This window comes from Heliangelus exortis, chromosome 20, assembly GCF_036169615.1.
Source record: "Heliangelus exortis chromosome 20, bHelExo1.hap1, whole genome shotgun sequence".
NCBI classification, from domain to species: Eukaryota; Metazoa; Chordata; class Aves; order Apodiformes; family Trochilidae; genus Heliangelus; species Heliangelus exortis.
In genome coordinates this window covers 6,229,342-6,256,598 of record NC_092441.1, presented here as the reverse complement: position 1 = coordinate 6,256,598, position 27,257 = coordinate 6,229,342, and the positions used below count along the sequence as shown (strand labels likewise).

Genomic DNA, 27,257 nt, shown 5'->3' with positions numbered 1-27,257 from the left:
CTGTTTTAACCCAGGGCTGTAGAGGGACATTTCTCTGGCATCCTGCTGGATCTCTGGACCATCGGGGTCCAGGATCAGGAAAGTGACCGCGTTCTCTGACAGTGGTTGGACAGAGAACTGTTTGTTGGGGTTTGGGCCTGAGAGCAGCCGGGAGCTTCAGTGGGGAAAGGCTGCGGGTAGAGAAGGAGAAAAAAGGGGACAAGGTGGGGAAAGAAGGGGGCAAGGTGGGGCAGGAGGGAAGGAGGTGGGGAAGAGGGAGCTGAAGGGGAAGGTGGGGGAAGAAGATGAAAAAAGGGCTGTTGGGGAAGAGGATGAGAAAGGGCTGGGGAAGATGAAGGGCAGACAGAAGAACCATGTCCAGGAGAGAGCGAGGAAGGGCTTGAGGAGGATGGTGAAACGAGGGCAGCCATGCGCTCCCGGGGAGCGGAGGGAAGGGAGGGTGCGGGGGGATCCGCGGCCATAAGGAGGCGGAGGAGGAGGAGGAGCCGCGGCTGTGGGCGGAGGAAGAGATGCGGGAGGAGAGGAGGGAGGTCCGGGAGCTGCGAGGCCGGGTTTGACAGGAGGCAGGGAGGGAAAGCTGCCGGCGCGGGGAAGGGGATGGCGGCAGCGGCGGCCCGAGGGGGGGAGGCGGGATCGGCGGCAGCGTGAGGGGACGGCCCTGCCCGGACCGGCCCTGCCCGCGGCGGCTGGAAGGCCGCAGCCCCGCCGAACCGGGCCGCACCATGGGCAGCGCCGACTCCAAGCTCAACTTCAGGAAGGCGGTGATCCAGCTCACCACCAAGACACAGGTGAGGGCCGCCATGTCGGGGGTGGCTGAGGGGAGGGGAGGGGGGGTCCGCCATGTCGGGGGTGGGCGAGGTGAGGGGGGGGGCCGCCATGTCGCTGGCCCCCAGACGCGTCTTCCCCTCGCTGTGAGGTGACCGGGGATGCTCGGAGGTGGCCGGGTCACTCTGCCCTGGTCCGGCCCCGAGACACCCCCGGCGCTGAGGGAAGCGGGTAACGGAGCCGCTGACTCCGCATCCCGACCCCGGCAAGCGGGACCCGTGCGGACACAGGACAGGGCTGCGGGCTGCTGGGGACCCGCCGGGCTCGGGGTGGAGGTGACAGCGCTGCCGGGGGGGCTTCGGCCATGGCTGGAGCCGCGCCAGGCGCTTGCGGTGAGGCCTTGCCCTGAGGCTGAGGAGCTGATGGAGGGGGGATCCGGGCCGGATCCGAGCCAGCCGGTCCCATCTGGGCCCATTTGCCGTGACACCGGTCTGCAGAGCTGTCGTGCGGTTGTGGAGGGGCAGCCGGAGTTCGGGAGGTGAGGCCGTGCTCAGCCTCGGGACTCCGGGCTCTTCCCGGGGGCAGCTTCGGGGCTGGAGCTGTGCCCGTACCGGGGCCTTCGCCTCCTCTGACATCTCCAGCTTTGCCGAGCAGCATCCGGCGTTACCGGGCAGGGATTTGCCGGGACCACGGTGTGTTCAGCTGGGGCTGACATCACCGTAAGGTTCGGCAGTGCCTTCCCCCCTCCAAATAATTCGTGGGGAATTTTGCCGTGTTCTGGGCCAGTAGCAGATTGAAAGGGCTGATGGCCAAGCATGGCTGCTGCAAGGAGAAGCAGCTTCCATCTGTGACCTGTGAAATAATGCTCGGTTTCTGCGGGGTGAAGAGGAGGAGGTATTGAAGTGCATAGGGAGGTGGTTGCCTGGAGGTCTCACAGATGTTGCTCAGGTCCTAGGAGCTGGTTCAGTTCTTGTCACGTTGGGAGCTCAGCAGCAGCACCCAGGCAGAAAATTGGTGCTGTGCTTGTGCCTGAGGGGTGGAGGGGTTCTGCTCTGCTGAGAAACTGCATCTTGGGTTCTGAGGTACAATGGAGAATTGGTGCTCTGAGCTGGCTGTGGGGATGAGGGAAAAACAGCTGCTGAGGAAACCTGAGGGTGATAGCAGGAAGATATTTAACTGGGATAGGGAGTGAAATCATAAGGAAAGTGCTTGGATGCGAAGGTGCAATAGGAGAAAATCTGTGAAAACTCCAGAGACAAAGAATGAGAAACGAATCCTAGAAAGTAAGGCTGGAAAACCCTTTGAGAAATCGTGTTTATACCTTCAGTATCACTTCTATCTGCATTAGAACCTGCAATTGTGTCTCTTCTGGGTGGAAAACAGTTCAGAGTGCCTTCAGCTTTGGATTGCCCTTCCTCCACTGGGAAAAATGTTTGTCAAGTGAGAGTGAAGTGAGGGAAATCAAGCCTGGAGGGATCTTAGACTGCTCTTCACAAAGAAAATCCTGTATGAGACAATCCTTCAGACTGCCAGCCAAGCAGAGAGTGCTCCCTTCCCTCAATTTATGGGCATATGTAAAGAAAGAAGGTTCTCTGGTGTACCAAATGAAGGAAAGAGAAAAGGCTTCATTCTAGGCTGGCTCCATTTCACTTCTTTGTGCTCTAGGTGAGACTTAACTGCCATGTGGAAGAAGGGTGGGGTGTTGGCACTCCCATATTTACATATCATAGAAGGGCACTGGTGTTTGCTTGTGCAGGATGTGTGACTGGACTCTCCTGGAGCCTTCTGAGCTTGTACCAGCAGCAACCTCCATGTAACATCCTAGTCCATGAGGCCCTGGACTCCAAACCAAACTGCAATAGTGGGTAGAGTCACTTCCTTCAAAGCTATTGGCTCAAAATATGCATTGCTTTCTAACCAATGTGTCTCTTTTAATTTTTTTTTTTATACTTCTCCTCTGACATTAGTTAGCTGCATGAATAGATTTTTATCAAATCATCAGTAATGTGAAACCATGAACTTAGTAATGCCCTGTGCAGTGTTTCCTAAGGCTCTGATGGAAGTGGCAGAAAGCACTATTCACTCACTAGTGGAGGTTCAGAGTTGGTACTGAAGTTAATTTTTTTTTAAAATAACTTTGTGTCATCTCCAGGCTTTGATAAATTAAGAGATTCTCGTCTGAAAGTTAAAACAAAAAAATTAAATACAGTAGTGAGGAACCTAACACTTTGTGTGCTTTTAGCACACATGGAGTCCAGAACTGGGAAGTCAAACCAAGCCTGGAGATAATGATGTTGACTTAGTTGATTTTATTAATTGCCAAAGAGAAACTCAAAAGGTGTAAGAGTATTAAAAAAGAAGAATCACTTCAGAATGATTTGAGTGATTAAAAAAAAGCAGTATTACCAGGGGGAAGGAACTGACTTATGCTACAGATGTGTCTTTATAATCTTGCATGGAAAAACGGGCTGTAGGATTTTTATATAATATATACATACTACATCACACTGCACACCTTTAAATTAATAGAACCTACCCTTTTAATAATAAAAGAGGTGTGCTTTATCATAGAGAATGTGAGAGCTCTCCCAAATTGCCCATAAAAATGCCATTTACTTAACAGGTGGAGGGAAACACAGATTGTCTGTATGGTGGCTGGGCAGTGGCAGAGCAGAAAACTGGGACTCTTAACTGCTGGGGAAACAATCTTTTTCTTTTCTCAGCCAGCTGGCAGCTAAACAGTTTCTGCAAGCAACCAAAGATAAGGAATTTTGATCTTGTGAACCAGCTTGTTAGATTTCCATGTTAGCTGTGCCTCTGCTTTTAAAGAAACAGGAAGGATCAAACACAAGGGATAAACTCCAGTCTTTTCTTTTTCCTTGAAGTGGAAATGCAGCAGTACAACAGGCTGTTAATTTGAGCCTGATAAAAGTACATCTTGTGCTTAGAGAGAGGTTGGTTTCTGGTAGCCTATTTCTGGTAGTATTCAAGCATGAGTCAAGTGTCCAAGTCTTTAGGTTGATCCAAAGCAATATTTTAAAAGCAGAGCTGTAACACTTCACCCAGCTGACTTTTGTCTTCAGCTTTCACTGCCAGACTTCCACAAATCCCATTTTCCAGTTCCCTTTGCATCACTGCTGTGGGAGCAGAGAACTGGCAACAGACTCGTGTGGAGCCTCTCCTTGATCCTGCATTGCTAACTGCAAAGATCCTGTAGAAAAAATTATTTCTGCTCTGAAATCTGTGTGGAGCTGCTGTCCTTGGCAGCAGGGATGAAATCTTGTTAGTTATTAATGGTTTGAAAAATCTGTCCTCAGCTTTTCCTCTTGCAGGTTGGCTCTCCAAAGGGGGTACAGAGGTGTCTGAATGGCCTCACACTCATCCCCTGAGCTCAACCAAGTGCTACATGAATGGCATTGTGGTCATAAACTCCACAGTTCTTCCTCATTTGGGGGGGAAAGGAGAATGTTACCTCTCCCTGAGCTTCCACACTGCCTGGATGCCCTGGTGAGGGGCCAGGAGCCTGCTCTGCTGTGGAGTCCCAGAGAAAGGAGCAGCCCAGATGCCTCACTGGTGGGATGCTCAGCTGGTGTGTTGGCACGAAGCAAAAGGAGAATACATGGAGCAAGACTTGTGGCTGCTTGTCCCCTGGGTTCTCTGCTGAGGAGTTGTAGCAAGATTCATTGATTTAAGGACAGCTCTCTGGTAGGAATTGGAGGAGTTGTTGGAAACAGACATTTGATGTAAGGGTGTGAGTGCAGAGAGCTCTTGGTTGGGAGGAAGGTGTGAACACTCATCCTGCCTGAGTCTGTGAGGGTTTGTACCTGAAAGAGAAAGTGCAGGTGGTACCAGTGTCAGGCTGAGGACAGTAATGCACAGGGAGAGGCTGTGCCTTGGGACCTTTCCTGTTTGCAGGACATGGTCAGCTCCACTCCACTTTCCTGTTTCCTCTGACGTATCCTGTTTGCCTGGGGAGTGCCTCTGTTCAGTAACTGGCAAGATGCTTGCAAACTGAGTGTCTCCTGGCTCCTGCAGCATGTGTGTCCTTGGTGTGCTTTGAGGAACCTGAAACTCAACATTTGTAACCTTTGGGAAACAAAGACTGAAGGTATCTGGTAGGACGAGTTCTGCCTTTGTGTGGCCAGCATGCAGGTGTGTGGGGGGTCTTTGCACCTTGCAGGGGTAAACTGAAGGCAGAAGTCTCCCTCCTTGCCCACTCTGAGATGTCACATCACCTCAGCTCTGCCCACTGTGTCCTCAGAACCACTCTGAGCTACAATCATCTCTTCCCTTTGGTGTGGAGAGCTTGGTCCAGGCAGCAGCATCTCTCTGCCAGTTAGCTCTGTAACTTCAGCAGCCTCTGTCAGGGTGTGTGTGGCAGGTCAGGAGCTTCCTTTGCTCTCCAGATGTGCTCATCATGTTTCCAGAGTAGATCTGAGCTACCAATCCCTTGGTTCTCGCAGCAGTGGTGAAGTTCTCATTGCTCCACTGGTGCAGAGCTGGCTGTGCTGTGTTGGTCCATCAGGCTCTGATCTGTGGCAGCTCCCTGGCCAAGAGAGGTCACATCTGTGCTGTCTGGAAGGTCTGAACTGGTCCCAGCTCACAGCATTGCTGGTGAGGACTCAGCTCCTCATGAGCTTTCCTGCTTAAAGCACTGTCAGGGCAAGCCGTGGGATTTGTTACTGCAGCATGGGCAGTACCAGTGCTTGTAACTAAACCTTGACATTTTCCAAATGATGATATCAGTCCAACAAGGCTGTGAGCTGGGTACAGGTTAATGGGTGAGCTCATAATGAGGAAATGGATATTTAGATCCCCAGAGATTCTGTGTTCAGGATACAGACAGCTTAAAACCAGCCAGTAGCATTCAATCAAGGAGATGAATATTATGTGGATGGAGTAGCTCCGTGCTACCAGGCTGCTAATTAAACCAGGGGGCTGCAGGGATGGGAGTGACTCAGGCCTGAATCTGTGTCCCAGGGCTGTCCATGGGATACCATCTGTTGGATGAGGAGCTGACTTGCTGCAGGTATTAAAAATGAAAGAAATGGTGTTTTAGTGTAGTCTGCTTGCCAAGATGGCAGCTGTGACATTTACGTGGCTGCAGCACCCGAGGTTGCAGCTTGGGTGTTTGCTGCTCTTCAGCTCCGTGACATTTTAAGTGTTCTTCAGCCCCCCTGAGCTGCTGTTCCCATTTGCACACAGAGCCTGTGTCCAACCTCTGAGGAGGCCTCGGGCAAGCAGGAGGCACAGGGATCTGTAGCTACTGGAGGGAAATGTGTTTTTTTTTTTCCTTCTTTAGATGAGAGTGAAGCCATTACTTATGCATGATCTCCAATTAGCAGCAATTGCTGCCCGAGGTTGCCGGTGGGAGTGGCTGTGGCTGCCAGCCAGCAGGTACCTGTGGCAATTAGACATGGAATTGTGGTACAGGGTTTGAAAGGGGGTGGTAGGAAGTGTAGGGTAGTTCGTGCAGTACCTAGATTGGGTTTCCCTGTACTCGGCTCTTTTTGAGGAGTGTAATTAGAGATGAGATTTGCAGAATAGTTTTGCTTCCATTTAAGCATTTCACACCCGGCTGAGAAAGAGCACAGCTCCTTCACATGCTCAGGAAGCTGGAAGTCTGGGAAGAGCTTTGGTAGGAACTTGCTTTGGTGGCCAGGTGATAAAATGAAGGGTGTTTGAGCACTAGAGCAGAGCGTAAGAAGATCCCTAATTTTATGGTTTTGTTTTTAAAGGCTGGAGGGTTGCTTGTGCTGATTCATTGCATGGCTGGAAGGACCAGGACAAGCAGTAAGTGGCCTCTAAGGCACTGGAGCATTAAGGCAGAGGCTGCAGGGCACTAACCTGCTGTACCAGTTTGGGGGAGGCAAACTCTGTCCCTGTATGGCCTTTGGGAAGTGGTGACACGTCACCTGCTCACAGACTGTGGCTGTTCATTCAGGAGGTGATAGGGGAGGGGAAAGGCAGCACTTCTCCCAGGGAGCTGTGAATGAGCTGTCCTCCCCAGAGTCACATCTTCCCTACATTTAGTAACAGCACAGACCTGGGCAAGTTTTCTGCCTACTACAGCAGAGCTAGGAGTGGGCAGGAACTGTTGAACACACATCATATTTTTGCCCCTTTCCCATCTGACATGGTAGACTCACTCATGGCTCTGGTTATCCCAGTGAGAGCTGCTGTTTGGTTTAGAGCAGGATGCAGGGGGCTGCCCCTCACCCCAGGCTGAGGGCTGGGGCTGCAAACTGCTCCTCTGACCTGCTGAGTGTGCCCCCATGCCTTGGCATGGCTGGGGAAACTCCTCTGGAAAAATCTTTTCTCCTTTTCAGACTGAAATTGTGGCTCCATCTTTCTCACTGCTTGGCATAAACAGACCATTTGTCCCACCAACATCCCAGAGATGGACCCTTGGGCTGGATGAGCCTTCCCAGCCTTGTTTGGGTGATGCCCGTCTCTTGGCAAGTGTTTGCATTTAGATGGGATGGGGTGTGCTTGAAAAGGGGAAGAGTCTCCTGGTTCCCCAGAGCTCCCAGGTTTTGGTTGCCTGAGATGTGGGGCAAAGAGATGACTTCTTGTTCAATAACCAGTGCTGGCATTTTCACCTCTGGGGGGTAGTGCCAGGTCAGGATGGGAGGCACCACTGGCCCCGTGTCCATCCCCTGGAATGGCCAGCACTGCTTTCTGGCTCTACAAAGCCATCAAGGGCAAAGCAGGGTCCAGTTTGCTTTGTTCAGCCAGGTATAACCTGACACCAAGGTTGTCATCAGCATTGTTGTGATTTCTAGGTAGGTGCCACGCTGTCAGGAGGAAGCTCAGAGAAACAACACAGGGACTCTGCAGCCAGCAGTGCTGAGCTGTCTGCTGAGCAGGCAGTGCTGGTGAGCAGTGTCCTGAGCAGTGGGGTCTCAGGGAGACCATTCAGGAGACCATTTGTTTTCTCACTGTGGAAAGGGGACAACAGTGCTGTGAAAAGAGTTGGGTGGGGTTTTTGGGGTGGTTTTTTTTGTTTTTTTTCTCTGGAAGAGGCAGAAAAGGTAATGGGAAGTTCCCAGGGGTGTTGGAAGGGTGTTGTCTGCTCAGAACACAGGTCTGAAGTGGATTGCTCTTTTGGTATATCAGTTTCCTCCTTCCATCTTCCTCTTTGAATTCCATACTGAGTGCTTTTTAAGAATGAAGCCTTGGCAGCAACCAGCTGCACCCAGTCCAGTTCCCTATGAATATTTGATTCAGAAAGATCAACTCTGTTGCATTCTTAAGTGCTTTGAGGTGGGTCTTCTGTGGGTCTGTTTGTGCCTTAATTGGAGATGTTCCTGATTGCTTCCTGAAGACTTTGCTTACCAAGTAATTCCATGCATGCTCAGAGCACTCCTGGCTTGCTCTGAAGGTGATGGAGTGTGAGAGCAGCCTGGCTCCTGTGAGTTGGTAAAGATTTTGTAATACACTTCCTAAGCTGCAGAAGAGCAGAGCCCTCTGTATGTTGTGACTCCATGAAAGACTTGAGGAGTCCCAGTCTGCTGCAGGCTGTCACATAAATGTCACACTGCTGCTCACCCCCCTGCTTATGGAGTGCTCTGGGAGATCAAATCAACCCAAGCAGTGGTGAAAAAGAGGCTGAGGTACAGAACTAATGCCTGGTCCCATCCTCAAGCCAGGCATGTTCACTGATGTCTGGACCACACAGACATCTGTATCTGTAACCATGTTTGTCTCTCTGCAGCCCGTGGAGGCAACAGATGATGCCTTTTGGGACCAGTTTTGGGCAGACACAGCCACTTCAGTGCAGGATGTCTTTGCCCTTGTACCTGCTGCAGAGATTCGAGCAGTGAGAGAGGAATCACCTTCAAACTTGGCAACTTTGTGTTATAAGGTAAGGATGGTTCTGTCTTACTCCTTGGTGCTGTGCTAGTAGTGGGTGTCCCTGGATCAATAGCCCTAAGGCTCCCCAGGGGATTCAGGTACCAGGTTGTTCCCTTGTACCACGTTATTTCCTTGTACCACACAATGTGCTTGCTTGTCCTATCTCCTGCTGGTAGCTGTCAGCTTTCCCTCTCTTGGTGTAGCTCAGGCCACAGTTGGCATTTGCTCACTTTGGAGCCTTTTTCCTCTTGTTCCCTTCCTGTGTTTCACTCTGCCCTCTTGGGTCTTGCCTGTTGTATAAACTCTTCCCTGCTTAGGGGACTTTGTACCAAAGCTGCATATTTTTGGTGAGGCTGGTACATCTGGTTACTTGTCTGCATCTAATTTCTCCTCCTCATCCATCAGTCTGGCTTCAAGCTGATAGATCCCAGAGGGCTGTGGAGATTGTCACTGTACAAGTGTCTGGGTGGAGTTTGAGAGAGATCTTAAGACTTTTTTTTCTTCTGCTTTGACATCAGAACATCCCTGATGCTGGTTCTGGTGTTGCTGTGTCCTTGTGTGGAGCACAGAGAATGTTGACTCACATTTCCTACCCAGCCAGGTTTGGCAAATCATCAAGCTGGTGACCAACAGCCTGAAACTTACTCTGCCTGGGAAAGTGGAGGTGTTAATAATGCTCCTGATTTGAGCCATGCAAAGAGCACCCTTGAATTTGTAGTATTGGAAACATTAGGAATGGCATTTTCCCAGTTGTAAATGGCTGTTGCTCACCTGCTTTTCATTCCTGCTAAAATATGGGCTGTTCTTTCTGCTGTAAACAGATATTTTGGGAGACCTGTTGGTTGCAGGGCTGCCTATCCAGGAGCCCTAGATCTTGGGATAGCAGGGTCAGAGGAGCCTGCAGACTCCTGCAGTGCTTTTGCCAGGCTGAGGGCCCTGAGCTGCCATTGGACTGAGCACTGCTGCATGTTCATGAGAGCACAACAGCAGGGCTGAAATGTCATGTGCAGACGTGGCTGGAGGCTCAGACTGTACAGAGTCATAAATGTGCCTGAAAAAATAGTTAAGCTCAGTCACAGAGTAGTGTGTGGACAGACTACACAAGCAGCATTTAAATACCATTAAGGCAGTGATGCAGGCTGGCAGAGTCGTGACCCAGACAGTCTGCTATGAAAATAATCAGGGGCACATGACCTCATGAATTAAATAGCAGCAAGGTGAATCCTTCATAAATGTTATAGGTTTCATTCCTCCTCTGTTTCTTCTTGGGTTCAAGGAGGAAGAGCAAGTGGGTTCAGCTGCTGGGGGAAGGAGCTGCCCCTTTCTGTCTGTGGGTCAGTCTTCCTGCTGCTGCCTCCCAGGGTTGTGGTTGCTGCCTGGAAGGACCCTCATCCCTTTCTGAAAACCCACTACTGTTTCAGTAGGGATCTGGTGGACTGCAGACTCAGCCCAGAAACTCTTTCCAGTTGTTTTCACAGAGCTGGGGAACCCTGGGCTTCCACCCTGCTCTGTGGCAGGACCTCAACAGACTCTGCTGGAACAGGATCCACACACTTAACAGTCACAGGCAGCCTCTCAGCTCCCACCTCCTAAGTCAGGAGAGATCCTTGCTGTAATCATAAGAGCACACATGGATCTGTCAGACTTTGTGTTTCTGTGCCACCTCCCTCTGCCTCACTCTGTTCAGCACAGTGCTGCTGCTTCTCCCCTGCCTGATGCAGCTGATGAACCTGATCTGTTCTCTCCAGAGTGTGGTGTCACAGAGCAGTGCTAGAAGGAGCCTTCTGGTGCTGTGGCTCTGTCTCACATGGAATGACACGTGTGCTGCATGGATTAGCTCTGGCATGTGAGGTCTTCTTCAGTGGGACAGTAGAAATTCAAGCTGTCTCTTTAAGATCATTAATCCTATTTTTTTTTCCATGTTTCAAGCAGCAGTGATGCCTCTACCATTGAACCTGGAGAAAAGGGGATTCAAGAACTGCTTTATAACTCTACATGAGGGCATCCCCAGCAGGACAGACCTGCCCAGCTCTTGCTAACTTGCATCCAGGCTAACCCTCTGTGCCTTGTTTTTGTTTCCTTCAGGCTGTGGAGAAGCTGGTGCAGGGGGCAGAGAGTGGCTGCCACACAGAGAAGGAAAGGCAAATTGTCCTGAACTGCTGCCGGCTCCTCACCCGTATCCTGCCTTACATCTTTGAGGATCCAGACTGGAGAGGTTTCTTCTGGTCAACTGTCCCTGGGGCTGGCCGAGGAGGGGTCTGTCTCTTGGCACTTTTTCTTCTTTCTGGAGGGTGAAACTGCAGTGAGGAGACTCTGTGTACTTTGGGGGACAACTTTATTCGGTTATTTCTATTTGGTCAGAAGTTGGATGACACTTTCTAAGTTCTTTTCCTTCCTTTGATCCTTGTTGCTCTTCCTCTCACCCTCAGCTGCTTGGTTTAGCACAGGTTGCTGCATCATCTGAATATTTCCCATGGGTGTGTAGCTGTAGGAGGTTGCTGGTATGGGAGGGAAAGCTGAGGGAAGGTGTGACTTGAATGTGAGAGCAGTCCTAAAGGCTCTGTGACTTTCCTAAACTGAAACTATTCCATTAACTAGAGTTGATTAAAGATTCAAATTAAACTGAAATAAAGTGTCATTTCCACTGGTTTACAAGGCCACACAGTGCCAGAGAAGCTCTCAGCATTATGGCTCAGTAACCTCCCTGCTTGTGAGCTGAGGGGCAGAGTTTTAACCAGGAGCCCAACTTGACAGGTGAAGCTCACAACTGAGCAAGAGTGGTCCAAGAATTAAGTTCTGTTTCTAGCTCTGTCAGCCATGTGTGTAACTTCAGGGAGGTCTTTGAGTCTGCAGGTCAGTGTGGCTGTGCTCAAGAGTGTGTTTTTCCCTGAACATTAAGGGTACTGCAGTGCTTTTGGGGAAGGTGATAAAGGATCAGCAGTGGTTGATACAGTACAAACCTTGTGCTGTCTCTGCCTGTCACCTCTAATCTGTTTTGCCTGAGGCCACCTCAAGGGGAAGTTCTGGGTGGTGGAAGGGGAAAGTCTTTGCTAGCCCTGCTTTGTTAGTGCTCTGTGTCATTGGGAGGGTGGTAGTTGTCCATGTTTTCATCCCTGCAGGGACCAGGGAGTGCTGGAGAGGCTTAACAATGGAGAAACTTGTTTTGGGAAGTAACATGTGGGGTGGCTGGTGCTCTGATCCAGCCAGGATGCTGTTACTGCTGTTTTACTACCTTGTTCAGCACCTGGAAGAGAGAGTTTCTCAGCCTTTTTCAGTGGTGAGGTCACCTGAAGGTGATCCAAGCCAGTGCACATGTGCTGGGCTGTTCTGAATGTCACTGGAGCTGTTTGGTCCAGGGTGCTCCACCATTCAACCATGTGCAGAAGCAGCTGTAGGGCTGGCTGAGCTGCCTGGTGGGGGATAATAAATAGAGCACTGAGATGTCAGGGAAATTGGGGTCACGTTTAATCTAAGGGCAACAGCTTTGCTGTCTGAAGGCTGATTTCTCCCTGGAAATTGAAGGGGAAGGTGATGTTATGCTTGGACCATTAGTGAATATTTCTGCAATTGTCTTTTGTCTGCTTCATGATGCAGTGAAGGGTGGCAGAGCCCCTGGGTGGTTTCCTTCTCTAAGGGAGTGTACAGATTTGTTTGTTTGTGGTGTGTTGTGTGTCACCCATTTCAGTACCCAGAGCCTGCAGAAACCTTCTGGCAGCCCAGGTGGTGTTAGAAAAGCTCATCCTTGGAAAAGAAATCTCCTTGGACACTACTGCTTGTCATTTCTTCTCTGACTATGAGCCCAAGTAAAAGCATCTTTGCTGTGCTGGCTCCATCCATCCTCCCTGGGCCTCTCCTCACATCCAGGCTCTGTCACAGCCTTTCTGCTGTCACTGAGACAGCCCTCAGAGCCACACAGACAATTATCTCCCTTAGCTGCCTGCTCTGACTGAGGAGCCTGTGTCCTGCCCAGGCTGACAGAGGCCTGGCTGGGAGAGATAAGCTCCTGCAATTCCTGCTCCCTGCCTTTCCCTCCAGCAGCAGTGTGTGGTGGGGAAGGCCTCCCATCCAGGATGCTCTTTGACAGGCAGGATCTGGTGAGGTTTTCCATGACAACAGCTGCAGAGGAGCAGCCATGCATGATTTGAGTGATTGCTTTGAATCTGGAGACCAAAATCCCCTCTGCTGTCATGCTTGCTCTGCAATGGCAGGCTGAGGAAGCCCCTTCTGAGCATGGTGTATGTGGCCTCTCCTGGTTCTGTCACCTCCAGTTCTGAGCAGCCCATGCAGGACTTTGAGAGGTTTTACACCTTACTGCTGCTGGCTGGCTTCTTCCTATTGCTGTGTCTGTGCATCACCCAAATCACCCTCTTCTCTGTAAATGGTTCCCCTTTCTTTTGTCTTCAGCAAATCAGGCATCTCCTCATAGCAAGCTCCAGTGCTTCTCTTCTGTTTCCCTGACGTCTCTAGGCCTTTGTCTACTTGGTTTGATGACATTAAAAAGCTTGTTGCTATTTAGTCATCACCTTCCAGGGGGGTAATTTCTTTACTGGTTGGGTTTTGTGTGTTTCTCTCTCTTGTACCTTTGTAATTTCTTGACCCCTTGTGTATTCTTGGGGAGTTTATCTTCTCTTGATGTGCTATACTGTGTGCTAACCCTGGGCTGACAGTGCTCTGCCACATTTCTCACTTTCAGGGAGATGAAGATGATGAGAATGCCCGCCCCCTGGCTGAGTCCTTGCTCCTTGCTGTTGCAGATCTCCTCTTCTGCCCCGATTTCACTGTGCAGAGCCACAGGAGGAGCACAGTGGTGAGCTGAATCATGTGTTATCTGCAGAGAGGTGGATTGGCTGCATGGTGGGGAGCACCCTGGCAGACCCCAGCAGGCAGGAAAATGTTGTGTCATTGAGCTTCAACCCATAGTGACCAATGATCAACATTTTGGGTCTGCTGTGTGGTGTTTCTGCCTGCTAAAACACATGTTGTGAGGCAGCTTGCAAAATCTGAGCCCTTTAACATCAGCACCTGCTTTTTTAGGCCTGAGGAACTGTTATAATATGTAATATTATAATATGTAATGTGCTGTCTCTGCCCAGTGTTCCTGCTTAGTCACACACAGTAGAGGCAGGTTTGTGGGTTTGTTTGAGTTTCATTGAATCTTGTGCCTGGCAGGAGATACTTAAGATTTGGTTGTGGAGGGAGGTCCTGGGTTCCCCAGTTTCATCAAGAGTTGATCTGAGGAGCTTGCTGAGCAACCTGACAGCAGGTGAGCTTTGTAGGAAGTGAGCAGCAAAGCAGGTGAGGCCCAGGCTGTGGGAGAAGCTGCAGTTGCTTCTGTGTCAGCAGCAGCTGCTGTCAGCCTGTTGGTTTTTTGGGAGTTGTGGCTGGGGTGGTAACTGCATCTTCAAGCCCTGCTGTCCTGAGATCAGGGCCTTTCTGGGAGGGAGGTTATGCAATAGGAACACAGAGCAATCAGAAGCAGTTCTCTGATCTGCTTTCCCCATGTGCAGGGAGGAAAAATGGCAGATGGTAGAATTTGGTTAAACAAACCCAGAAAAGAGACAGCCAAGTGCAAGTGGTGTAAAAGGCCCCTTGCTCCTGGTCATTCCTGGAGGCTCTGCAGGTGGTTTCCAATAGCTGCTTGTCTCCACAAAGCTGCTTCAACCCTGGCCTGACTGACCATGGCAAAGAAGAGGGGCAAACTGCTCTGGGTCATCTCCTCAGGCTGCAAAGCAAGAGTTTAGGAATTGTGCCAGCAGCTGTCAAGGGAGTGGGAATGTTTTTTTGCAGTCACCCTCTCAAAAGCAAGTCACAGCCAGATCAGCTTTCATTGTCACTGAGGGTCAGTTTGCTGCTCCTCCTGCCTTTGGGGCACAGCCACCACAAATCATTCTGGGGGTGAACTCCACAGGAGGGGCTTTGAGATAGAGTTGAGCAGGACTGAACCCCTGTGTGGTGCTCTTGATCTGCCAAGCAGCAGCCCTGACCTGGGCTGATTCGTGGGTAAGAAGGAACAGGGAGGAGATGAAGTACCCAATAATGAGAGCAGAATGTTTTGGATCCTTGGGCACTGGGTGACCCTTCCCAGTGGAGGTGTCTAGCATGGCACTTCAGGATGCTAGAGGAAGGGCTTTTGTTCTGCATGGCACTTAATGGCTGCTGAAGATGAGAGGTCCTCTGTCAGGGGTGCTCCCTGGGTGGGCTGATGTGCAGAGCCTGAGTGTCTGGATGTTTCTCTGCTGCTTTCTTTGGGAGAGGGGGGCTGTCTGCCCCTCCAGCTCTGTCAGCTCTGCCTCTTGCCTTCTGTGCTCCAGCCTCTTCTTTCTTCCCTAGGACACAGCAGAAGATATCCACTCCATTGACAGCTGTGAGTACATCTGGGAGGCAGGAGTGGGCTTTGCTCATTCTCCACAGCCTAACTACATCCATGACTTGAATAGGTAAGAGGCAGAATGGAAAGAAATTGGCACCACAGGGCCCGAGGGAGATGGGCTCTCCTTGGGTGTCTGTGATTCCCAAGGGGTTCCCTCCTTGCTTCTTTCTGAGCTAACAGGATTGGCAGCACAGGAAATAACCCCCCAGCTGTCCTTTTGAACAGCTTTTTGTAGTATTATGGAAGATGGAGTGCCTGCAACATGAACTGGCAAAACATGGCTGTTCTGAAAATGCCCAGGAGCTCTGTACTGAATTGCTTTCTCATAAGGCAGCAGTTGTGCTGAGCTCTGTGCCAGTGACAGCAATGTTGCTTATGAAATGATGTGGGCTTAGCTGTCTGTGGGGAGGACTTCTTAGATGGGACTTACATGGTGGTGTGGTGAGTGATTGTGCCTCTTATGCCCAGTCCCTGCTCCTGAATGGCTCCAGGCCTTGGTTTCTTCTTCCCTTCTTTCAGGACAGAGCTGCTGAAGCTGCTGCTGACCTGTTTCTCTGAGGCCATGTATCTGCCTCCCTCCTCAGACAGCAGCAATGCCAACCCCTGGGTGCAGTTCTTCTGCTCCACAGAGAACAGGTGAGGGTGAAGGGTGGGGGACTGTGTGCCAGGGGGAGAAATACCTTCAGATCTCTTCCATGGAATGTGTTCCTAATGGGAGACCATAGGGCTTGCTACCTCCAACATCTAGAGGCTGTTGTCCTTTTAGTTTGTTACTGTCTCACATATGCTCCATTAGCATCTCTGCTTAGTGAGAACTGCTCCTCAGTAGCAAAAGGAGAGACCAAGGGTGGTGCTCCCAGGAGTCTGATGAAGGACTGGTCCCTGTCCTTGGGAAAGGGCAGGTCTTGTTCCCTGCTGTAGACCCTGTTCCCTGGTGGATGGTGATGTGGCACTGCAGTGGGGTTTGTGGTGTTGGTGGTGGGTGAATGGTGCCCTCTGGTGACGTTGTGTCACTGGCACTCTCAGCTCCTCGGGTGACAGTTGTTCATCTGAGGGAGCACAGTCCTGGCTGAATGGTTCTGCCCTTTTCAGAATCTAAAAAGCATGGATGTCATGTCCCTTTTTCACATTGCTGGGCAGGATTCTCCTGGGAGGTCACATCGCCTTTTCCACCTCTCCTTTCCTCTCGGCTCTAGGCTGGGAGGCCAGCTGGGAGGTGGAGTGTCAGCTCTTGTCTCAGTCACAGGCCCCTGTTGTAGGCTCGAGAAGATGCTGCTGTTTGTCATGACACCAGACTCTTGGGGAGAGAGCTGCTTGTCCTTTTCCATAGCAGGATCTTTTGCTGCCTGCTTCTGCTTTCTGAGGCTGTTTGTTTTCTCCTCCCCAGACACGCTCTCCCACTCTTCACCTCACTCCTGAACGTTGTCTGTGCCTATGACCCCGTGGGTTATGGGATTCCTTACAATCATCTCCTGTTCTCTGACTACCGTGAGCCCCTGGTGGAGGAGGCAGCCCAGGTGCTGATTGTCACTTTGGACTATGACAGCTCCACCAGTTCAAGTCCCACTGTGGATGGCACAACCACTGGCACAGCCATGGATGATGTGGATGTGAGTGACACTGGGAGCTGTATCTGCTGCTTTCCTGACTTCTCTGTGTTCCCTTAACACCAGCTTGCACTGAATGCTGACCTGTAGGGCCCAGAACTGCTCCTTGCAGTCTGCTGTCTCTGGCCCAGTCCTACTTCTTTCCTGTATGTCATTAAACCTCTGGTGGATGACCAGACCACTAGGTTTTGGTCACTGACTTGAATCAGGAGCATGTAAGTGACTTTGCTGTTCCCTGAGGTGCTCTGTCTCCTGGCCCTTAAAGCCAGGTCATTCAGAGGGGAAAGCTGACAGGAAAGACATCAGCCCCCAGAGCCAGTAGTTGCACTTTGACCTCCTGAGTAAACCTTGCTGCCAGTAACCATTTTCACTCCTTGTCTTTGAATGCAGCCTCCTGGCCCAGACAATTTGTTTGTGAATTATCTCTCAAGAATACACCGAGAGGAGGTAATGTGCTCTGATCCTGAACTATTTCCTGGCTGACTTCATCCTGGTTGCATGAGCCCTGGGCCCACCACAGTCTCTTTCCTGCTCTGTTGGCAGGACTTCCAGTTCATCCTGAAAGGAGTGGCACGCTTGTTATCAAACCCACTGGTCCAGACCTACCTGCCAAACTCTGCCAAGAAGATCCAATTCCATCAGGAACTCCTTGTCCTCTTCTGGAAACTCTGTGACTTCAACAAGGTGTGGATCTGTTTCTTGTTGAGCTTTGCCACACCTTGCCTGTTGCCCAGAGCCTGGTGAAGAGGTGTGAGCAGGAGGTTAGCAGTGACTCTGGGGTACTCTGCTCTGCAGTTTTACTCCCTGCTGGGTGGGCTGGCTCCAGGGAGAGCTTGTGAGAAGGGCTTCAGCTCCTGAAGGTCAGTGCCTGGAGTAAACCCAGGAGCAGGTGTTATAATAACTCATCAGAAAGGCTGGTGTATGCACCAGCTCCTCAGCTCCAGTGTTGTTTATGTAATCTCTTACCTTGAGATTGTGGCCTGAGTCCTGTGAATGGTGCAGAAAACCAAATATGCTTGTGATTGTCTGAAACTCTCCCCTTTCTTCCAGAAATTCCTCTTCTTTGTGCTGAAGAGCAGCGATGTTCTGGATATTCTTGTCCCAATCTTGTATTTTCTCAATGATGCCAGAGCAGACCAGTGTAAGTTGGTTATTTTTGGCATTTGGGATAATCTGTGCTTGACAGCTGAACTGGAATGTTTTTGAGATGCTTCCTCCCTACTGCTGAGCTGCAATAGTATCTTGAGTGCATGCTCCTGGCCTTCTGCAGGAATGGAGTGGAGTGATTCAGTGACCTGGGTGTTAATGTTTGCAGTGGACTAGAAGCAGGACGTAGTTTATACCACAACACAGGGAAAGAAGATCCTTAGCACGTTTCAGCTTTTGAGTCCTCTTGGTAATGGCAACAGAGGGAGTTCTGTGTGGGGTGTCCCTTGTTAGGGTGGTCTGTTCCGTGCAGTTCTGCTTTCAGTCCCATAGTGTTTCTCCTCCCTCCTCACTGCTCTTTTGTTTTCAGAATTCCACTGGCCTCACTGTGATGTGTGGGGTTTTTTGGTGTATTTTTGTTTTCCTTGCAGCACGAGTGGGCTTGATGCACATTGGGGTCTTTATCCTCCTGCTGCTCAGCGGGGAGCGGAACTTTGGGGTTCGCCTGAACAAGCCCTACTCTGTACGAGTGCCTATGGACATCCCTGTCTTCACAGGGACACATGCAGACCTGCTCATCATAGTGAGTACACCTCCAGCAGTTCTTTTCTGTCCCTCCTAACTCCTGTTTTGTGCCTCCACAAATAATTCTCCTCCTTCCTTCTTCAGTATATTCATCCTTCTTAGATTGCCGGCCCATAGAGTAGCTAGAGAGTATGAGGGATGCATCCAGGCACTGGTGGGATCTTTGCATGCTGTTACCTTGAGGTGATGTGCCTGGCAGGGTGCATATGGATGAGACGCAATGTCATCTGCATGAGATGACCCCAGAGAACAGGATTCTGGTGGCACTGCACTGGTGTCTAAAGGACTCTGGGACTGGCAGGAGTGGAATGGGTGCATGGTCTGTACCAGACTTGTTTGCAGGTGGGGAAGGCAGGAGATCTGACTGCATTGCTGGCCAATTGCAACCCAAGTAACCTGAGTTGTGTGGAGCATGTTTATCATAAAGAGAACACTAGGTTCAAGCCTACAGCTTTGGGTTGCTGCAAGGTTTCATTCATCATTGAGTCTGTAGGGCTGAGGGCCAGAGAACTGTCTATGAGCAGCTGTGTGTTTTGCAGTGCCAGCCTGCTGGCATGTTTGTGCTTGTTTGCCAGAAAACAATCTCTGAGCAGCTTCTGATGAACCTCCAGAAGAAGATTCTCATTAGAAGGAGTAGGAAGAAATGTACCCACCAGAACTGTTCTTGATGCTATGTGTTTTTGCTATTATGTTCCATTAATTTTAGATTGTCTCTAGTTTATCTCTATTCTCATTACTCTTCAGGCCTTCTCTACAGGCTTGCCAGCTAGAGGTGGGCAGGCCAAGACTGGAATGTCTGAACTGGTTGCAAGGCAGTTGAATCCTTCCCTATCTGAGGGGAATAGCTAAGAAAAATAGGATGAACATTTGAGTTAGGAGTTTGCACTAAAATCAAACATGAAAAGATTGATTCTTTGGCTTTTCAAGGAGGTATCATTGGGATTCTGGGTCAAAATCCATGGAGGTGAAGATGTTCCTTCCTTCCTGGTCATTTATTTTTGTCTCAGGCTGCCTGTGCACTGTGGAACAGCTCGCAGTCAGTTTCTGTTTGCAGTCTTGTAGAGCCCTAATTGTGTCCCCAAAAGATTCCTTGTAAATGAAAGCTTCTACTCGTGGAGCACAAGCCTGGAGTGAGAGCAGCCTTCCCCACCTGTGTAATTGTGGAGGGTGCAGGGCCCTGCCTAGGAAGGAATGGTGTCAGGAAAAGATTAGTGTGGGGGTGGTACTGGTTTTGGTTGGGAGGGTGCTCTCAGGAAGGCCCTGCCTTGCTCAAGAGCTCCTTCCCTGCCACAGGTCTTTCACAAGATCATAACCAGCGGGCACCAGCGGCTGCAGCCTCTCTTTGACTGCCTGCTCACCATCGTTGTGAACGGTAAGCACTGTGCCTGGTGTGAAACCACAGCCCCAGCTGGGAAAGCTCCAGCTCCCCTCTCCCTGACATTCTACTTGTGCCCCCTAACACTGACCAGTGTCAGCAGCTCCTGCTGGGAAGGGAACCATTCTGGCCCATGTGGGAGGTGCCAGCTGCGGGTCAGCCCTGTCTGTGGGGTTATTGCCTGGGCTCAGGTAGGGGGGCAGAAGGAGGGACAGCAGAGTCCCTGGAGCCCCCTCTGGCATGACAGAAGGATATTTATCAGGAGGCTCAGTGAGGTGTCAGTGCTCCTGTCAGTGCTCCTGTCAGTGCTGTCCTTCTCCAGCAGGGAGTGCCACCTCCCCACGGTGGCAGTGCATTCCCTTGGTGCAGTGAGTATCCGGGTGGCTCCAGCTATGTAAGCTTTTCTGAAGGCACACCAGAGATGTTACTAGTGTGAAGCTACACAAAACCCTCTAAAAGCAGAAATGCCTGCTTTTACTTGGCAAAATCCCTGTTTAACTTCTTTTCCATTTGGAAATGTCTCTCTGAAACCCTGTTGGGCTCAGCTATTCCATGAGGCTTTCCCGGAACTGTAGGGTGTAAAGGTGGTAAGAACAACATTTTTTAGTGGTATGTTTATGTGAATAAATACATCTGAGTTCTTTCTCCAGTTTTCATTTGTTTGCCTTGCACAGTGTCTCCATACCTGAAGTCTCTCTCCATGGTGGCTGCTAACAAGCTACTGCATCTCCTGGAGGCTTTTTCCACCACCTGGTTCCTATTCTCAGCTGTCCAGAACCATCATCTCGTTTTCTTCCTCCTGGAAGTTTTCAACAACATAATTCAGTACCAGTTTGATGGTAAGAAACTGCTGCTTCTTTTGTTTTTTTAGTGGGGTTGTACCAGTTTAGTCCAAGAGAACAGGAGATGGGAGTTCAGATAAAGTCTAAACAAATGTGAGAAGGGGAGAAGTGTAGAAACCAGCTGTGTGGAGACTTGCCCACACAGGAGTGAGAAGTTAGGTTAGTAGGTAATGACCTGGTAGGCCCTGACCCAGACAGGCTGGTTTGGAGCAAAATGAGATGGCAACTAATTATCAGCATAACCTCTGGCTCCTGCAGACCAGAAGGTGAGATGGGTAGAGGGCAAGAAGAGAAAGCATGTGTAACCCTTAAGCTGTGACTGGTTGGGTGCTGCTGGGAAACTGCTCATGTTGCTCAGCAATGCAGTTGAGGGGACAGAGCAACTTCCATCTTCTTAAATGTTTAAAGTGCTTCTCAGTTCTGCTCTGGCAGGTCTCTGGAGCTGAAGACCACACAGCCCCATCCAAGCAAAGTTCTGGCACATTCTGCCTTTCCACAAATTACCTTATCCTTTCCTTCTTAGAAACATGGCAGTCTTTTACCTCAAGGAAATAATAGAGTGAGATCCCTTAAACTGTTGGGAGCTCTTATTTCTCCCTACTCAAAATTTAATGTATTGCTTTAAAACTGCAAATACAGAGTGGTCATTCTGCTTCCCTAGAGGAAATCTAGCCAGTGCTGGTTGCCAAATCCTAAAACAGCTCTTGTAGCTATCATTTTTGTCTTATTTTAGGGGATGGTTTCATTCTGTTCTCTGCCACCTTGCAGACAGTAAGAATTCTGACCTTTTGGCTTCCCTATTTCAAACCTTTTTCTCCTCCAGTGGAACACCCACGATTGTTTTGTGATGTCTTTGGAGATGGAGGAATGTTGAATCTTGACTTAACAACCTTTTCCTCCAAAATAGGTGCTCGGATATGGTTTAAACTGCCCTTTTTTTCCCTCGGTTGTTTGAATGTCAGTCTCCAAACCATTTCTTCTCAGCCTTCTGGCCTAGGAAGGATTAAACTGCATTTCCTGCACTGCTTTGTGAGGGATAAGAGGCTGCTGAACTCTGTTTGCTCTTCCATGTGCCTTGGCCCTTGGGGTGTGGAGTTGCCGTTCTCTGAGCTCCCGAGGTCTCCCCAATCACACGTCCTGCACCCACTGAGCTGCACAGCAAAACTCTGGGAGTCTTCCTTCCCTGCTCATTTTGTTGCTGTGATTCCCAGGGAATTCCAACTTGGTCTATGCCGTTATCCGGAAGCGGAACGTGTTTCACCAGCTGGCCAACCTCCCCACTGACTCCCAGGCCATCCAGAAGGGGCTGCAGCGCAAGAAGAAAACTCCTGAGCCTATTTCCCGGACCAACTCCCAGGATGGGGTCTCCATGGAAGGCTCACGTCCTGCAGCCCCTGCAGAACCAGGGACGTTGAAGACAAGCTTGGTGGCTACTCCAGGTCAGCTTTGGTTTATCTTTGTAACAGGAGAGAGGTTTGTTGTCTCGGTGAGATACGGGGTGGACTCACCCTTTCACTGGGTGTGGGAGAGATTAAGAGTTTACATCTGTGAATAAGGTGCTGCCTCTCAGTCTCAGTTTCAGATCAGTTTGCTCAAGCTGATAGCAGACAAGTCAGAGTAAACTTGAGTAAACTTGCCTTGAGTTTCTCTCCTCTCAGACTTGGTGGCCGTTTGCCCTGATCTTGACCTTTTGCCTCAGGTTAACTACATCCCTGTGACCCTCTGTTCCTCTTGCATCAGGGAGCATTTTCCTAGAAACAAATTAACTCCTTTGGAGTGGTGAAATCAAGGCTAGACCTCCTGTTGAAAGGAGAAGGTTCCAGATGTCAGCAGATGCATAGGGTGTGTGGTAGGGCAGAGAAGAACTCTCTGCTTTTGAAGGTATTCACTTGTGTCTGGGCTTTTTCTCTTTTGAACACAGGAATTGACAAGCTCACAGAGAAGTCACAGGTGTCAGAGGATGGGACCATGCGTTCCCTGGAACCTGAGTCTTCACAGCCCCCACCAGAGGGTAACTTCCCCTCAGCTGTGAGCGATGGGGAGGCCTGGAGTGGGGTAAGGATGGACACTGGTGTGCAGGGGAGGCCTAGGATGTGAAATGACCTAAAATGGGGGACTTGGAAGGAGAGGTCTGTTTGGCCCACTGAAGAAAAATGTCATAGAAAAAAGGCAATATGTACACACAAACTGTGCTGGAAAATACCATGGTTCAGAAGCATTGTTGCATCATCTTGGGAGTTTCATGTTTGTATTAGTGACACAAGAGCTGGGACACTAGAGGAGTAAGTTTTCTCCACCTTGAAGGCTACTGACTGGTTCTGACTGCTGCTTCTTTTCCCTCTCCTTCCTCTCTGGGATGAAGAGCTCTACCAGAACCTTCTGGTTACCTGAACTTGTGAAAAATGTGTTCCCAGGAGGGCTTGGATGAGGTGCTGTGCTGAGTGGCTGTTGCTTGGCCATGTAGAGGAGACAGAGGCATTGCAGTCTGTGAATCAAAGCTGCACTGGCCTCTTAGGCTCTGGTGGCAATGCCAGCCTTCTACCATTTGCTGGTTTTCCCTATAAAAAATTTATATTTCAAATTCAGTGGAGCAGCAGTTTCTTATTAATCTCCTCAGTCCATGTCATTTCCTGCCCAGTATCAAGGACCCCCAGGCTGCCTGCAGCCACTGTACTCTGGTGCTGTCCTGCCTGTTCTCTCCTCCTTCAGCACAGTTACACACCTCCTGCTCCCTCATGCTCTGCCTGAGCCTTTGCTGTTGGCTGGGCCCTTTCATTGCAGTGAGAACATTGCATCCGTTTGAGTCAGCAGAAAATGTGTTTCTTGCTCTTGTGTGTCTTGCTTTTCATTTTGGTTTGGTTCTGCTGGTTTTTAAATAATATTTATTGGTAGGAGGCAGCACATCCCCGACGAGATCGGAGGCGTCTCTCGAGTGCATCCTCCAGTGGGCAATGGACTCCAACTCCTGACTGGGTAAGGGAATCTGGACAGAGGAAATAAATACTGGGCAAAATAACCATGACAGAAATGCCTTCCTTCACCCCCACCCCAAAGCAGAGACACCTCCAGAGCAGGATTTCCCCAAGGCAGTGTCTTTGATTTGTGGCCAAAGCTGCCGAAGTTTCTTGACACCTGCAAAGAAATGTTTTGGTTTTCCTGTTGTGAACCCAAGCCCTGCTGGCTTCACTGAGGGGCTCATAATTCTAGTGCTCCAGGATTTACAGTGTTGCTGTTGTGCACTCAGGTCAGCCACCACCTTTGTAAAACTCATCAGTGTCAGAGATAGTGGAGATAACTGCAGAGAAACTACAAATGCAGTGCACTGATTGCCCTGTGGGCTTTCCTACTTCCAGGTGATGTCTTGGAAGTCAAAGCTTCCCCTGCAGACAATCATGCGGCTCTTACAGGTGCTGGTCCCTCAGGTGGAGAAGATCTGCATTGACAAGTAAGGAGATTCTGGGAGAGAAAGGGTTCTGCAGTGTGTAGAGAGGTTGGCAGGGTTTGAATGAATTAATTAATTTTGCTCCTTGGATTAAAGGTTGCACTTGATGATCTCAGAGGTCCTTTCCAACCTGGATGATTTTATGATTCTGTGAATTTGGAGAGCCTCTAGGGGAAACCTTGTAAAATACAATTGAAAGAATCCTGGTGTCAGCAGAGCTGATGTTATTTTGCTTGCCAGACTTCTTGTTTGTCTGATCTCCTCTGTTTTTTAAACTGGAGAGAATGTGTGCTCCTGGTGTTGCCTGCTCTGTGTTTGTTTGGCCTGATACTTTGTGCTGCAGCAGCTTTGGGGGGTGTCTATGGGATGTGCTAAGAATCTTCCTGATCTGTCTCCTTGCAGGGGTCTCACTGATGAGTCAGAGATCCTCAAGTTCTTGCAGCATGGCACTCTGGTGGGGCTGCTGCCTGTCCCTCACCCCATCCTCATCCGCAAGTACCAGGCCAACTCGGGCACTGCCATGTGGTTCCGGACCTACATGTGGGGAGTTATTTATTTGAGGTAAACCACCTGGCTGCAGACTAACTTGGTCTTTTGCAAACATTTCGGGGGGCTTTAGAGAGAACTGCATGCACTTGGTCAGCTCTAGACTGTCTGGTATTTATAGGACAGAGAGATGTTGTTCCCTTGGAAGAGACAAGAGTGAATCAGCTGCTCCAGAACTCTGAGCAGGTGACATGGAAAGAGTTGTTCTGGGAGTACTGCTTGTTTGGGAGCTCTTAGCCTTTCTGTTCCCCACTGCAGCTTGGAGGGGATGGTGCAGAGATTTCATGCAAAGCTCTGGCTTTGTGAGATGCTGGAGATCCTGTCATCCCTTTAAGGCCCATTGTCTCTCAACCAGTGATTTCCTTTTCTGCAAAGCTGAAGGTGTTCTGTGCAGCCAGCTCCTCTAACTTTGGCTGTGAGATTTGAGTTCCATGGACCTGGCTGCAGAGAGTAAAGTGGCCCTTGTCTTTCTCTCCCAGGAATGTGGATCCCCCCATCTGGTATGACACAGATGTGAAGCTGTTTGAAATTCAACGGGTCTAAAGAGCACTTACCTCCACTAAGAGAAATACACTGGACCTAAGGACTGCTGTGTGCTGCTTCATCACAGCTATTCCTGCGTTTCACATCCAGCTGAGAGACCAAAAGGACAATCACTTCATTTACCTCCCTGTCATTTAAAGCTTTAATTGGGACCTGCTTGGACATCCCTCCCCCAAGCTCACTTTTCTTCCCTCACCCTTCACCATGAACCTTGAGTGAAAAATGTCTTAAGGGATTGTCCATTGTTGTGGTTGCACTAGAAATCAGACTGTTCTTAGCTCTTCTATTACTCTTTTGCTCCTGGATGTGGTTTGGAAACCAATCTGACCCTGTTCTTGCCCTGGTCAGAATCAGCATTTAATTGAAAAGGATTAGCTGTAAATGGGGTGCAAGGGAGAAGCTGCTATTCCTGCAGGAGATGGGGTTTGGAAACTGCAGTTACTTTCATGTGGCTTCATGAAGTTTCTGGGCCACCCCTTCTGGCTGCAGGTGTCTCCTGGGTGTCTCAGGGGAAGTCTTGGTAGGGAAGTCTTTCCCATCCAAATGAAAGGAGAAAGTTACCGAAGGAAAACTTTGTGTCTCAGTTCTGAATCTCTCTACTCCTTTCCTAGAAAGCTGCTTAAGAAGGTTTGGAGTAGCCAGTGCTTCAGTGTGGCATGAGGAGTCGTTCCTTGGCTCCCAGGCCTGTCCTTTGTGGTGGGCTGTGGCAGTGGAGAGTGTTTCACTTCAGAAAGTCCTGTTTGATCCATGGGAGCAGAGAGGAAGGGACTGGCTCACTGAGAGCAAGAAGAGATGTGACTGTTAAACTCTTAGGCTTCTGTTGACTGAAAGGACAGTGTCACCTGGGTTTGAAAGGAACCATCTCCTTCCATCTTTGCCTGGCAGGCTGATGCAGTGAGGGGAGTGGAAGAGTCTTTTGCACACTACTTTCTAAGGCAAGGGATTGAGGGAGGCACTCAGGGAAGTTGTAGGAGAAATTTGGAAATTGTTGGAAGAAAAGCATCTCCGTGTCACTGGAGTGGAGAGTACTGAGGCAAAGTTCAGTTCTTCAGGGCATTTTGTGAGTGACCAAGTTACCAGATCTTGAATGTATTGGGTCCCAAGCGTGTGACATCTGGGAAGCCAGAGTTAGAACTGGTGGCAGAGCTGCTGTTGCAGGCTTGGTTTAGCTGAATGGGGTTGCACACCAATAGGTGAAGACACCCTGGGGTTTGAATCAGGTTTTTTTTGTTCTGCTGGGAAGGGCTGCTGTCTTACACCTGCATGGTCTATAGACAATGAAAGGTGAGGGGTTCCTGTCATAAACTGAGACCTTTTCCCTCTCCACCAATGTTTAGTCCTTGGTGCTCTGGTATTCAGGCTTGAGAGGACTGTGAGCTGCTTGTTGTAGTTTAGAACCAGTGAGGTCACTCTATGGAAACTGGTCTCATGTTCAAGTAAAGGGGACGTGTGGCAAACACTTCTGTGTCTTGTAACCCTTCCCTAGGTTTTGAAGCCTGGGGAGATCACTTCAGACAGAAAGGAACAGGACCATCCTCTTCTAGAGACAGTGCTGCTCTAGTCCCCTGCTGGCTCTTCTGCCTTCTAATCAGGTGGTTTCCTCCACTGAGGACTGAAAGGGGACTGGCACCCCAGGCCAGTTGAAAGCTGAAATAAAACCTGAGTGGTTTTCTGAAGGATAAGAAATATGTGAAGCAGAGAGGTTAATCCCCATCCCAGCCCCACCTCCAGCCCACTTTGCCATCCAGCCCTGCTCCAATCCTGACCCTGTTTCTGTTCAGATGTGAGCAGGGGGAGGTTTCTGTTGTACTTGGGATCTCTCTCATGTGTAAGAATGTGATTTGGTGGGGGCAGCCTCTGATTGTATGGCACTTGCACCTCACAGCTGGAATGGGGCATCTTGTGCTCCACTTGCTTGCCTCTTCCCTCCAATGGATCTGCTGGTTTTCATGATCTCTTCCATCCTCTCTTTTCTGCTTTGTTTCTTTGTGAGTTCCTCTGGAAGCTTTTTTTTGTTTGTTTCTTGGTGTTTGGAGTCTGATCCTTGTTCTGTGGAAATCAACTTGCACTGTAAACTATTTGCTTATTTACAGAGAGAAAGATAAAGATTATCTGAAACATGCAGTTGGTTGCTTATTTTTTTCTGTGGAGAGTTTTATAATCTTGTTTGTCTTGTGCT

At 49.8% G+C, this 27,257-nt stretch overlaps 1 protein-coding gene across 1 annotated transcript; it reads left to right on the top strand.

Annotated features, from left to right (window-relative positions):
• The first annotated feature begins 550 nt into the window (after nt 1-550).
• HID1 (HID1 domain containing) lies at nt 551-27,202 on the top strand. Its single transcript, XM_071763808.1, has 19 exons — nt 551-788; nt 8,483-8,632; nt 10,708-10,878; nt 13,316-13,429; nt 14,953-15,059; nt 15,512-15,628; nt 16,380-16,602; nt 16,990-17,046; nt 17,143-17,283; nt 17,650-17,740; nt 18,177-18,328; nt 19,624-19,702; nt 20,380-20,544; nt 21,759-21,986; nt 22,469-22,602; nt 23,440-23,520; nt 23,901-23,992; nt 24,392-24,550; nt 25,015-27,202. Exons 1-19 carry the CDS (start codon nt 723-725, stop codon nt 25,076-25,078), a joined length of 2,391 nt encoding a protein of 796 aa, XP_071619909.1. The 5' UTR covers nt 551-722; the 3' UTR covers nt 25,079-27,202.
• Nucleotides 27,203-27,257: the final 55 nt, after the last annotated feature.

Coding starts and splice junctions, on each gene's coding strand:
- HID1 (XM_071763808.1), top strand. CDS start 723: ATGGGCAGCGCCGACTCCAAGCTCAACTTCAGGAAGGCGGTGATCCAG. Junction 16,603..16,989: donor CAGCCATGGATGATGTGGAT/GTGAGTGACACT, acceptor CTTTGAATGCAG/CCTCCTGGCCCAGACAATTT. Junction 18,329..19,623: donor ATGCAGACCTGCTCATCATA/GTGAGTACACCT, acceptor TCCCTGCCACAG/GTCTTTCACAAGATCATAAC.